This window comes from Canis lupus, chromosome 16 (assembly GCF_048164855.1).
Source record: "Canis lupus baileyi chromosome 16, mCanLup2.hap1, whole genome shotgun sequence".
NCBI lineage: Eukaryota > Metazoa > Chordata > Mammalia > Carnivora > Canidae > Canis > Canis lupus.
This window is the reverse complement of record NC_132853.1, coordinates 7,288,096-7,301,069: the sequence shown is the minus strand read 5'-3', so window position 1 is coordinate 7,301,069 and position 12,974 is coordinate 7,288,096. Positions and strand designations below refer to the sequence as shown.

The 12,974-nt window shown below is 41.1% G+C and overlaps 1 protein-coding gene across 5 annotated transcripts in view; it reads right to left on the bottom strand.

Annotated features, from left to right (window-relative positions):
• GPR107 (G protein-coupled receptor 107) overlaps positions 1–12,974 on the bottom strand; it is an 80,904-nt gene that overhangs the window by 40,056 nt on the left and 27,874 nt on the right. For all 5 annotated transcript variants that reach the window (XM_072778323.1, XM_072778324.1, XM_072778325.1 and 2 more), the window contains 8 exons: positions 11,261–11,383; positions 10,892–10,942; positions 10,563–10,642; positions 9,464–9,603; positions 7,861–7,898; positions 5,956–6,012; positions 1,424–1,534; positions 971–1,104 (listed from right to left, as the gene is read on the bottom strand). In XM_072778323.1, coding sequence (XP_072634424.1) covers positions 971–1,104; positions 1,424–1,534; positions 5,956–6,012; positions 7,861–7,898; positions 9,464–9,603; positions 10,563–10,642; positions 10,892–10,942; positions 11,261–11,383 — 734 coding nt within the window. The remainder of the gene's footprint in view (positions 1–970; positions 1,105–1,423; positions 1,535–5,955; positions 6,013–7,860; positions 7,899–9,463; positions 9,604–10,562; positions 10,643–10,891; positions 10,943–11,260; positions 11,384–12,974) is intronic.

Genomic DNA, 12,974 nt, shown 5'->3' with positions numbered 1-12,974 from the left:
CTGCCGAATCGCCTACTCTAAACATGACCATGAAGGGTCCTTCACAAGTAAACAAGTGGCTCTTTCCATTTGGTGAGTGCAGTGAATCTTATGACAAATAGGAACTAGCAGTGCACCCGTCGAGGCTCACCACTCCAGCTGAGCATGTCCACCAGAAGACAGGCCACTAGGGACTGAAGAGATCTCAATTTCTGACCAATGCTCCAGAGAAAGAGGTATTTGGGGCACTTAATTATTTTATGAATTTAGATTAATTCCATTACAATCCCATATTCACATCCCATCATTTATTTAACAGGCTTTATAATATAACAAATACTTCACACTGTTCTCTAACTGAAAATTAGAAAGTTTTTTATTCAGTTTTTTATTCAGTTTTTTTGAGGGAAGGAGACAGATTTAAACACTTGATCCACATACACACAGCTGCTCCCTTCAAGAACTGAGTACAGGCAGGTAAAGCCTTCGGGTTTCAGAAGAGAGTCCAAGAGCCAGGCAGGTGGGTTCTGAGTAAGTTTTCTCCAGGGACAGGCCTCTGGAAGCCAACACCTCTGAGCAGGCAGCTTCTGTACAAAGCAGTAATGCCATGCTCTTGGCCAGGCAGTGGGTCACTGTCACTAACCTCCTCTCGTGAACACACAGCCTCTGAATGGGATCAGTGAGCTCACCCTGAATCCTGGACCACATCCTCTTCACTATGGTAACACTTGCTTATACATTTTATTTTGCCTATTATTAAAATATTTGGATTTGCTTTTTAAACAAAGCAAAGGGAAGTAAACAAACACCAGGGCATGCAAAGGCCCCCCACAGTGCAAGGCTTGCATAATCTCTGTTTCAGGGAAGATGCCCTTTGAAGAGGACAAGGTTGCTAGTGCCAATCCCTCCAAGGCTCAGAAGCCAGCAAAATATGAAATTACGCACATCTCAACACACTCTAAGCTGGATGGCTCAAGAAGTAACAACTCACCGTCGTTTTCGAAGGATGTGAATCCAGATAGTTCCAGAAAGGAAAAAGAAAAAGGCCATGGAAATGTATAATTTAGGGAGAGGGATTTCTCCTGCGGAGAGGTAGCTGTCAGGGTTCTTCTCTGTGATCTCAATCTGAAATGAACATGAAACTAATGCTTACTTTTCAGGAACAGATCATCCCACAGTCAGCAATCTGTCACCTTAGCTGCTTCACCTGGCTAAGGAAGTATTAGCAGGTAATAATCACATTCCTAATGCACAGGTTAAAGTGTAAAACCATCCCAAATTGCTCTGTATTTTCTTGTTTGTGAATCCTCTGTGGAGATGGGATTCTGGCCACATTCTTCTCCTACTCTATTTAAGCTAAAACCTGCTCTTATAATGAAATAAATGTCTCACATTTTACAGAACTGACAAAATCCACATGGAACATCTTCTAGACAGTACTCACATCAAGGCTGAAGGAAAACTTGTCGCTAGACAGCACTTTATTCCCAGAGCATTTATGGAAATAAAGACTGTAGAGGCCTTCTTGGTCATCAGTGCTGATGTTAAAGAAAAACTGAAAGTGAAGAAGACAAAAATTTAAGAGTACGCAAATCCTCAGCTAAATGTCTAAATCTTAGAGATAGTTCATGAATGCTATGGACAAAAGAAAATACAGATGGACTCATCACTTAATCAGATTTTCCCAGGGCAGAGTTTAAAAAGATGTTTTCAGGGTGCCTGGGTAGCTCAGTCACTTAACCATCTGCCTTCAGCTCAGGTCACGATCTGAATCCTGGGATTGAGCCCTGCATCAGATTCCCTGCTCAGTAGAGAGCCTGCTTCTCTTTCTACCCTTTGGCCTTTCCCCCATTCCTGCTCACTCTCTCAGTTAAATAAATAAAATCTTAAAACAACAACAACAACAACAAAACAACAACAACAAAACAGATGTTTTCTTATTCTGTTATTCTGTCTCAATATTTTCTTATAACAATTTTCAAGGTAATGGGAAAGGGGACAGAACTGCCCAGTGAACACCTATATGCCCCACCACCGAGGTTCTATGACCACTCATTGCCGTCCTCCTTTTGACGTAGACCCCCTCTCCCCAGCCGTGGTAGCTTCCACTGAGGGCTGGCTGCAGGAAGAATCTACGAAGCAGGTACCTCGTTTTCAAGCTAACATATTATTTTGCTGTGTAGGTAAAAAATACTCCTAAAAGAAAGGAGGCTCATCTGCTGCTTGGGAAGGTAAAGGACCAATTTAAAATCTACTCCTAAAAAAAAATAAAATAAAATAAATAAAATAAAATAAATAAAAATAAAAATAAAAATAAAAATAAAAATAAAATAAAATAAAATCTACTCCTGTGATTTCAGCAACAGTGACACAGTCTACATTTTCTACATGTACACATTTTTCTATTTCTCACATGCTTCCTGTGTTCAAATGAAGTTTAATGTAAATCCAAAGACATTTTATTTATAAGATCACAGAGTATGACTCCTTGGTCAATTCTAGAGAGCATTTTGCTAGAAGCCTAAAAGATATAGAAGATAAACTACATAGAGAAGCAAAGAACCAATAGCGATAACAGTTTTCCTAACAGTTGGGAGGGGATATGAGGGTCACACGTGGTCTCTGGGGTGCTGGCAGTGTTCTCCACTGATGGTTACAAAGATTATTATTTATAATTATTTGTACCTGACAAATACAATGTGCTCCTCTGCAAGCATACTACACCACACAGTTAAAAAGGATAGAAAAAAATAGACATCTGACAAGAAGATGGAAATAAAAGACCCAGAATATTCAAGCTGAAATATTACTTTGTTAAATCATGTCCCAAACTCAGCAATGTAAATGTAAAACCGTGTGTGTTAGTCCACGTGGGGGTAGCCAGAAAACTCTTCTAAACATATTAATAATTTTTAGTTCCTAAAATAAGAATCATAGGAGGTTTCTAAGAGATACAATTTTTTAAAAAGTCAGTAGAACCATCAATGGTTGATCAGAGTAGGCACCTGACCCTTAAAAAAAAAAAAAATCAAACAAAAATGTATATTTTAGAGTGGGAATAACACCTAACAGTCCTTTTCCTGCTTTAGGCAGACAAACTATCATCCCTGCTCTGTGGATGGAGCAGAAAAGCTAACAATGACTGCCTTGTCCAAAATTAGGAGGATCCTGGGTAGCAGAACAGCAAGCGGTCACCTACTGACTTCTTTACGTGAAGACGTGAAGCCAGAGAAGAGGCAGTCTGTCCACTGCCTGTTTCATGTACCTTGAGAATCTTATGAACTGGTTATCTCAACAAATGTCCTTAATCACCACACAAGCTGCTTTCCCCATGACACTCACCCTAACACAAAGCTTTAGTAACTGACAAATGTGTATATCCTACCATGCTTTCCTTGGTGATTTCTTTTTAAAAATGGCTTAAAGAAATTTCAAAAAACTGGTCTTGGGACGCCTGGGTCACTCAGCAGTTGAGCGCCTACCCTTGGCCCAGGGCGTGATCCTGGAGTCCATGGATCATGGACTTCCCTGAAGTCCCTACATGAAGGGTTCCCTACATGAAGCCTGCTTCTCTCTCTGCTTATGTCTCTGCCTCTCTATCTCTCATGAATAAATAAATAAAATCTTAAAAAAAAAAAAAAAAACAACTTATGGTCTTAATAAGCACTTTCAAGTGAGAGAAACAAAAATACCTTTTATATTTTCTTGAGGTAGTAAACAAAGTGGTTAAACACATGGATGGGCCTTGGAGTCAGACAAACCCAGGTTTGAATCCTCCCCTTGGGCAAATTACTTAACCTATCTGAGCCTCAGATTCCTCATCTGTAAAAGGGGAATAACAACAGTACCTCCTTCACAGAGTTACTGGCAGGATGAACTGAGGTAATGACAATGTGTAAGCACTCCACACCCTGCCCGGCATGCATCTACTCGGTTCCATAATTACTAATGTACAGCCTATCATAGGCCAGGCCCAAGACTAGGGATTTCATATACATTGGAAAGAAAAGAAATAAAAAACCCTCTTCCTTATGGCTACCTTCTAAAGGGAGCCACAGAAGATAATCATAGGTAAGTGAGTGGAGTACATTGCATGTTGGAAAGGAGAAGTGCTAAGGGAAAACCAGCAGGAGGGAAGAGACGGGAACTGCATTTAAAACAGGGCGAATGGGGCTGCCCAGGTGGCTCAGTGGTTTAGTGCCGCCCTCAGCCCAGGATGTGATCCTAGAGACCTGGGATCGAGTCCCACTTTGGGCTTCCTGCATGGAGCCTGCTTCCCCCTCTGCCTGTGTCTCTGCCTTTCTCTGTGTGTCTCTCATGAATAAATAAATAAAATCTTAAAATAAAAATAAAACAGGGTGAATGGAGGAAGCTTTGCTGAGAAGATAACATTTGAGGAAGGCCTGAAAGAGGAAGAAATTAATCACTGGATTCTGGAAGACAAGCATTCCCGCCAGTGAGTACAGACAAGAAGAGCCGAAGGCCTGACTGTTCTTGGGCAAGGTGGCCTCTGTGGCTGGAGCGGAAACCGGAGCTGGGGTCAAAGAGAAGACAGCGGCCAGACCACATGGCCTTGCAGACCAGGAAGGGCTGGAGCTTTTGCTCTGAGGCAGATGGGAAGCTGCTGAGGGTTCACGGCAGACAAGCATCCACAGGCTCTCAGTCAGCAATTAATACCTACAGTTACTAAATTTAAAGACCACATAATAATTGTTAGATAGAGCAACTTATGCTGAAAGAAATCAGAACAGTGGATAGGGGACGCTGAGGTGGTAAAAATATAGAGAATCTTGACAGACTGGGTTCCATAGTGCATGCATTTGTCAGAACTGACTGAACTACACATTTAAGACCTGTGCAGGGCAGCCCTGGGTGGCTCAGCGGCTTAGCGCCGCCTCCAGCCCGGGGTATGATCCCAGTCCCGGGATCGAGTCCCACATCAGGTTCCCTGCATGGAGCCTGCTTCTCCCTCTGCCTGTGTCTCTGCCGCTCTCTCTCTCTCATGAATAAATAAACAAAATTAAAAAAAAAAAAAAAAGACCTGTGTACTTGGGATGCCTGGGTGGCTCAGCAGTTGGGCGCATCTGCCTTCAGCTCAGGGCATGATCCTGGAGTACCGGGATTGAGTCCCACATCGGGCTCCCTACATGGAGACTGCTTGTCCCTCTGCCTCCCTCTTTGTCTCTCTCATGAGTAAATAAATAAAATCTTAAAATTAAATAAATAAAAGACCTGTGCACTTGACCCAAATTATACCTCAACTACTATAAACTGGTTAGAAAAGGGGCAGTGACTCTTATAAATTCATGATAAAAGATTATTTGTATAGTACTTCCAAAGCACTTTCATATTTGAAAAATGATACTTATAACAACTCTATGAGATAAATGCCATCACTGTTCACTCTTAGATGATTAAGAGCAAGATCTAGGAGTTCAGTGAGTTGTCTGAGGTCAGCCAGTAAGTGGTTGCTGAGACCCCATCTAACGTCCTACCCCATCCATAGGCTGTGATGCTGCCATAAACACTCATGAACAGTGAACAATGGGGCCAGCTGCGCAGCTCACTCAAGGCTACTGACCCTCAGTGAACTCCTCTCTAAAATCCTACCAACCTCCTAAATGATCACCAATGGTCCTTCTAGGTACAGAATTCGGTGCTTCTGGCACACTCTGAATGGGAGGCAGAGGCGTGGTGACAGTCAGGCAGATGTGCATTGGAATCTGGGCCCTGTCACTCACATTGGACATTCACAAAGTCACTCATTCTTAGATACATGATCTACTAAGTGGTGGGTAACAACAGCCACCTTGAAGGTTTGCTATGCAGAGAAAACTACTGCATTCAAGTGACAGCAATATCACTTGATAGGTAGTATGCCTAAATCATTATTAGGCATTCAAAATTCCTTTGCAAATTCATCCTTTTACATGGTAAAGATAAATCCTATGAAGATTACTCAAAGAGAATACATACCTGAAAAGAAACTGCCCCATCACTATTGTGAACAGAAAAGGATTTTTCTCCCGTTGCCTGAAAAAAAAAAAAACACAACCTGTTTTAGGACGATACTGGCAGAAATATATACTAATTAAAAAACAAAAACAAACAAACAAAAACACATCCTTTTTAAATCCTAAATTTGTTGACCTTTCAAAAACTCTCTGAAAATAAAATTCACCATCCTTTTAAGATGTGTGTGATCCCCTTTCACAAGGAATGGTAACTCTTCCTCACCCACTTCCTTTCTCAACAGTCTCTTCTGTAGCCCACTAACCTTCTATTCCCTGTCCCCGCCCCCTGATCTTCTGCCTGGAGCACATCACCATTCTTACAGCTTCAGCAGGACTACTGATGCCTACCCCGGTTATATCCTAGCACGTCACCTGGACGTATTCACAATTTGATCAACATATTATTGCCATTGGTGCAATGGACTAACTCTCAGCCATGAGAATGAATGAACTACTGATACACCCAACAACATACATGAACTCAAACGCAATTATGCTGAGTCAAAGATGACAAAAAGCATGTACTGCATGATGCATATGTATAAAGTTCTATGTTACTCGTCTACAGAGGCAGAACAGGGGCTGCTTGAGGATGGGAAGATGAAAGTGCAGGTGATGATTATGTTCACTGTTTTGATTGTGGTGGTGGTGTACACTAAAGTCAAAACTTATCAAATTGTCAATTCAAATATATGCAGTTAATTGTATGTCAATTGTACTTCAACACTGCTATTAAAACCATCTGGATGCCCCTCACTGAAAAAATCAAGATATCCCAAACCAAAATGTTCCCAATTTTTCCTTCTGCTATCTCTACCATCTAATTCTTCTACCAAAATAAATAAATAATTAAGTAAAAATTCTACCTCCTCCCCCCAACACCATCTTCATCCCTTACCCCACATTCCACGGCTCTGCTCTGGCACAGATCCTCAGGACACTAAACCTGTATTGTCACAACCACTTTCTGCCTGGTCTTCCTAATTTCAGTGTCTCCCTCTCCAAGGCTGCTCTGTACATTACTTTCATAACAACATCTGCCCCAAACACCATCTGTATCATAGTCCTTCCTGATCAAGAACTCCTGATGGCGGGGATCCCTGGGTGGCGCAGCGGTTTGGCGCCTGCCTTTGGCCCAGGGCGCGATCCTGGAGACCCGGGATCGAGTCCCACGTCGGGTTCCCGGTGCATGGAGCCTGCTTCTCCCTCTGCCTATGTCTCTGCCTCTCTCTCTCTCTCTGTGACTATCATAAATAAAATAAAATAAAATAAAATAAAATAAAATAAAATAAAATAAAAATAAAATAAAATAAAATAAAATAAAATAAAATAAAATAAAATAAAATAAAAAAGAACTCCTGATGGCTTCCTATTTTCTGCACATAAATAAATACCCTCTACTGTCTGGCCTGATATTATCTAAGATGCCTCTCTCTGCTCCCAAGACATACCTTTTACTTCCCATAGGCTGGCACCCAGCATTTGTCATGCTTGTTCCCATTTCCAGTCTTTGCTTATGACATTCCTTCCTCTTCCCCAAACAAATCCACCAGTCCAAGCCCTGATGACAACTCCTCCCCAAGGAGTCTCCCCTCACTATCTGACCCTCTACTATGTAAGTGCTGTACAACTCAGAACTCAATTTTACTTTGAAACTCTTCAAATGTAGTAACATTATCTCTCCAAACAGACAGCAATTCCCTGTGGATTACACGTGCATATGTGTTTAGGTGTGTACCTGTATGTATGTATGTAAATAAATACATCTACACTCACACGCATATCCCCACATATATATCCACACACATATACACATATGTACATATACAGCCAGGAAAGCTGAGCACAGTGGGTGATCAATTCTTACCTTTGAATCTACTGTACTTCTTTTAGATTTTCCACTGTCTAGAAGCAGAAACATTTAAAAGATATTATTGCATGACTCAGCTTGTATATGTATTACAATATCATTTTATGAGGCTCTAGCTTGCCTAATATCAAATAATTCAAACAAAAGGGGAGGCTGTTTGTGATCTTGTAGACTGACAACTCCTCAGATTCCAAAACAACTCTTAAGCCGCAGGAGCAGCAAACTAGAGCTTGTTACATTATAAATGTTCTCTAAAAAAAAACAATATTTAGTACCAACAGGGAAATCATCTCTAAATAATCTAGTGTATGTTATTGTCAGAGATGCCATATGAAGTGATGACCTCCCCCATTTTCTAAGTTAACACATTTGAAGAGTTTGTTTTAAAATACATATATGTTTATTTATACACATGGAAAAATTAATAGCAAATAATATGAGCACAATTCATACTTATCCCCCCCCACAACAAGGCGTGTTAAGACTGCTACTGGCTTCTTTCATGGATCAGAGAAGCATCTATGCCTTATTTTCACTTAAGATACCCTCCATGGGGAAGACAGGATTTCAAGCTCCCTGCAGGGAGAGGGTTTCAGAATAAAGGAAGGAAAAGAATATCTTCTGTGCAGGGCATGCTTATGTAAGCAAGAGGAACATGGACAAGAAAGGAATGGTGTGCAGACACTAAGCTACACCATCACACAAATGTAACATTTCTGTATGTCTTTTAATTTGGGTTAGTTTTGATGAGCTGAGAAAAAAAATGTGTAAATAATACAATAAATAGTAAATTCTTTAAAAAAAAACTAAACTATCAGACAAAGCTGACAGTTAACAAAAGAGGCAATAAATATAAACTGGTTAATCAATGTCTGGAGAAAAAGTACAGCCTAACTAGTGAGTGTGAATACAAAACCAAGAATATCTTTTTTACTTTTTGCTTTGGGATTAACACAAACTAACAAACAGACACCAAAAACCCAATGCTGGCTAGGACATGATGATGTGGGAAGTTCCTACATATTTCTGAAAAAGAGCATCAATTCTTACAATGCATTTGGAAAGGAATGGAACATATGCATCAATATGCTCCCAAGTATTCATGCCCTTTGAACCAAATATTCCAATTCTGGGAATCCATCCTAAATAAAGTTCTAGATATGACCAAAGTTCTCCAAATAAAGAACTCCCCATGCAGCAATATATATAACAGCACAACAGTGGAAATACCTCTCAAGGGGAAAGCTTGAGCAAGTTACAGTATCCACATAATAGGAGGTCTGGTAAGAATGAAGTGTCTGCACGTTGAGTGAACAGGGATGTTTAGGAAATTATGACTTTTAAAAATCAAATGTTCCAGACCCAGGAAAGAGCCCAGAAGGAGCCCAGATTACTAAAGTTCTGGTGCTATGAGGAGGGAGGAACAACTGTTCTTTCCTTCACCTTCCCCACAGTTTATACCTTTTTAGTGGTTAAGTATTTTTGTATAACCTCTGAAATAAAATAATGCTGTGACTGTGTGTGTTTTTACTTAGGGACAAAAAAAGAGTCTAAAGAGCAGGCCAGTGAAGAAGATGCTGTTCTGGGCCTGACAGCTGACCTGGTTTTAGCTGCGTCTGGTTGCCTGCTGAAACAGGGTTAGCCCCAGGCTCCTGGCTCTGGCCTAGGACCTTCTCATCCTTGCTGAAGACGATCTTTGGCAACTGGGTACCAGCTTCTGGTGGGGATCTTACTCTCACCCTACATTCAAAATAAGAAGAAAGAAAGGAAGTTCAAAGTAATGCAATGGCCATCTAAGTACCATGTGTTGGACACCATCTCGGGGTCTAAATCCATCATCTCAGACAGTCCTTGCGACATCCCTAGTGTAGACTGTACTGTACTGGCCGTGTTGTGTGTCTGCTGAAATGGGGACTCAGGAATCTTAATGACTTGCCCCAGAGTGTTGAGGCCAGAAGCAGCTGGACGAGGATCCAGCACTCTCACTCTGAAACTTACCTTCCTAGCACCCACACGGATGGACATATTTTCCCCCTAAGTGTCTATAATGTGTTCCACAAGGGGAATGGAACAAGGGATAAAAAACCAGTAAGGTGTTCAAGTGAACTCTAGGGGGCAAGTGAGGGGCAGGAGGCACTAACAGGGGCCTGCCTAATATGCATTTCCTCTCTTCTCCCTTCTGAGCAGACATCATCCTGCCAAGGAGTGGACACACGAGCTAATCTAGCACAGTTGAGCTGGAGGGAAGCACTTTTCACAAGGGAGAGGCCTCCCTGTCTCCCTGGATGTCAGCTGGATGTGAATAATGAACTCACTCTATTGAATACACCATGCTACTTCACACTGCTCCGCCTTTGCCTCCAATGCTCTTCCCTTATTTATCTAGTGAAGTCCACTCACTAAAAGGTTGGTTGGGCCAAGAGTTGCCTGAAGCCTTCCCTTCTCTTTTATGGCTCACAGTTTCTCTGCCCCACTACCTCTCTATATTGCCATGATCATCTGTATTGGTGTTTGGCCTCCCTCGTTAACCTACAAGCTCCTCGGGTGTGGCACCTCCATCTCCCTCATCGTGTTCCTAACCGCCAGCACTCAGCACAGTACTTGACACGTGGTAGACACTCAGTAAATGGTAGCTGAACAAACAAATTCTCCCAAACTTTACTCAAGGACAGAACTGAAGGAACATTAGAATTACTTACTCACTTCTGGAGATGTCTAGGATTAGAAGGGTGACAGAGACTGACTGCTTTTTTAAAATACAGTAATTCACATCTTCATCCTGAGAAAGGAAGACCCAATTGTATATCATCTTATTCATTCACACTAGAATAAGAAAAAGTTTTCAGACACAAGGCAAATGAATGCTCCAATCTCTATCCCAAACAATACAATTGTGGGTGCTCAGAGATGCTACAGAATCAAACCAGCCACCACAGTAAGAAAAGAACACTGACAGAAGCCAGGTGTTCCCACCCAGCGTCTTGGACTCATGTGAAAGGAGTGATCAGATCATGCATGGAATGCTCACCAGGTAAGAAGAAAATCCATCATTCTTTGTGCGATCTAAGCTGAATCCAATCTAGGAGGGGTAAAAAGAGTAGAGGTAAATATCCAAATGAGGCTCTGGCATCCAATCTTTCTTACTCTAAGAGCAGAAAAGGTGATTCTTTGGCCTAGCCTTCTCTTGGTTTTCTTAGCATTCATTTTGAAAAGGGATCACTAATTACTAAAATTATTCAAGAATGACAACTTCTGTGTTTAAAGTAAAACTATCTGATGCCTATTCACAAGTTTAATTTTCTCCATATTCTGAGACTTCATATTTAAGTGTGGGGTGAAGCTCTCATCTAATCAACAGAAAAGGATAAAGCCCTTGACCTCCTGGGAAGGCACTTACAGTTGTGTCCTTGTCTGTGGCTCCTACAGGTTCATTGACTGAAAGGCTACTGACGTTAACCACCATGTAGCCATCCTTGAAGAATCCAAAGGTGTTCAGATGAACTTTATGCCTCACATCATCCTAAAATATTTGAAGTGGTGGAATTAGTAATGGAAAAGTTAACTTGATTATTGAACCTATTTATTTGCTTGAAAAACCACAGTATCTAGCTAGCTAGTTACTGTTGTCATATGCTTGGCAATATATACAATATATATACACTTTATCTTGCTCCAAAAGCTGAAGACTCATTAGAAATTCATAAGATATCAAGAGTTTTGCAGAAAGAAGCACATAATAGATTCAATTCATTTATATGCATGTGTAAGGAGCAGACTTGGTGGTCAAGGTGTGAATTTCAGGGAAGGAGGAACAATGTTTTCGTCATCCTCACAAGCTTCCTGTTGGCACAGGCCTAGCATCCAGGAGGCACTCAAAACATGTTGGGGGGTGAGGGGAGAAGAGGACAAAGCTGCCCCAAAACTATACTCGTTTTCATAAACGTCTTATGAGTTTTATGTACCTGGCTCCTCCCATTGAAGGATGATGAGGGATACCTGATGTTACTTTTCTAACCTATAATTTTTTCTACATTTGCATCTAAAAATGACATCACATATGATGGGTTTGCAGGAAACAAAGCCTTATACAAAAGGAATCCAGGAATTAGCCAGGTGGAGACAGATCTCTTGGACATAGGATAACCCTGAGATATGCTGAAACTGACCATGTGGGCAAATGCCTACCACATTTGCTTTTGAAACTGCCTCAAAGCTGTGAGTCCAATATCAACTAAGTCAATAAATTTTAAGGCCAACAGAACAATAGTATTAGTGAATACTTCTCAAGTAGAAGCTCCACCAAGACACTTCCTACTGTGTAAAGTAATGAGTTTTATTTTTATTTTTAAGATTTTATTTATTCATTTGAGAGAGAAAGAAAATGAGCAGGATGAGGGGTAGTAGGGAGGGAGAGGGAGAAGTAGACTCCCCGCTGAGCAGGGAGTCCAAAGTGGGGCTCAATCCCAGAATCCTGGGATCTTGACCTGAGCTGAAGGCAAATGCTTAACCGACCAAGCCACCCCAGCACCCCAAGTCATGAGTTTTATATAGAGAATCATTTGCCTAAATGAGAGCACCTTCAGTAAGGCCACAATAAGCTAACAGTTATTAAGTAGCTCCTAAATGCCAGGCCCCAAACTAAGCACTTTTCCCAAAACCTATATTTGGTTCTTTCTCAAATCTGCATAGTCATTTTTGCTACCGTTTGTATCTTGCTCATATTTTTAAATTCTACCCTTTGTTTCTTTTGATTTTAAATATAGTTATTTGACAACATGTCGAGATGCTCTGGAGGCTCTAGTTCTGCTTTTCAGTTGTCTCTGCTGGCTTTGCCAGCAGGTTGTATGTATCTTTGGTTCAGTGGTAATTTTCTCCTTCTAGACTTGGATCTCCTGGACTTCAGAGGGAGTCTAATTGCAAATCCCAAAGACCTCCAAAGAGAGGCTGTAGATCAGATCTTTGGCAGAAAAATCATAAACTCTAACCCTCTACAGAGCTAAAACACATTTTTTAGCCATTAGGAGGGTTATGTTTTCTAGCCCACTCTTCTATTCAAGGAATATAGCTCTGAGAGTCCTATAAGATTAGGGGCTATGGAGAGGGACATAGCT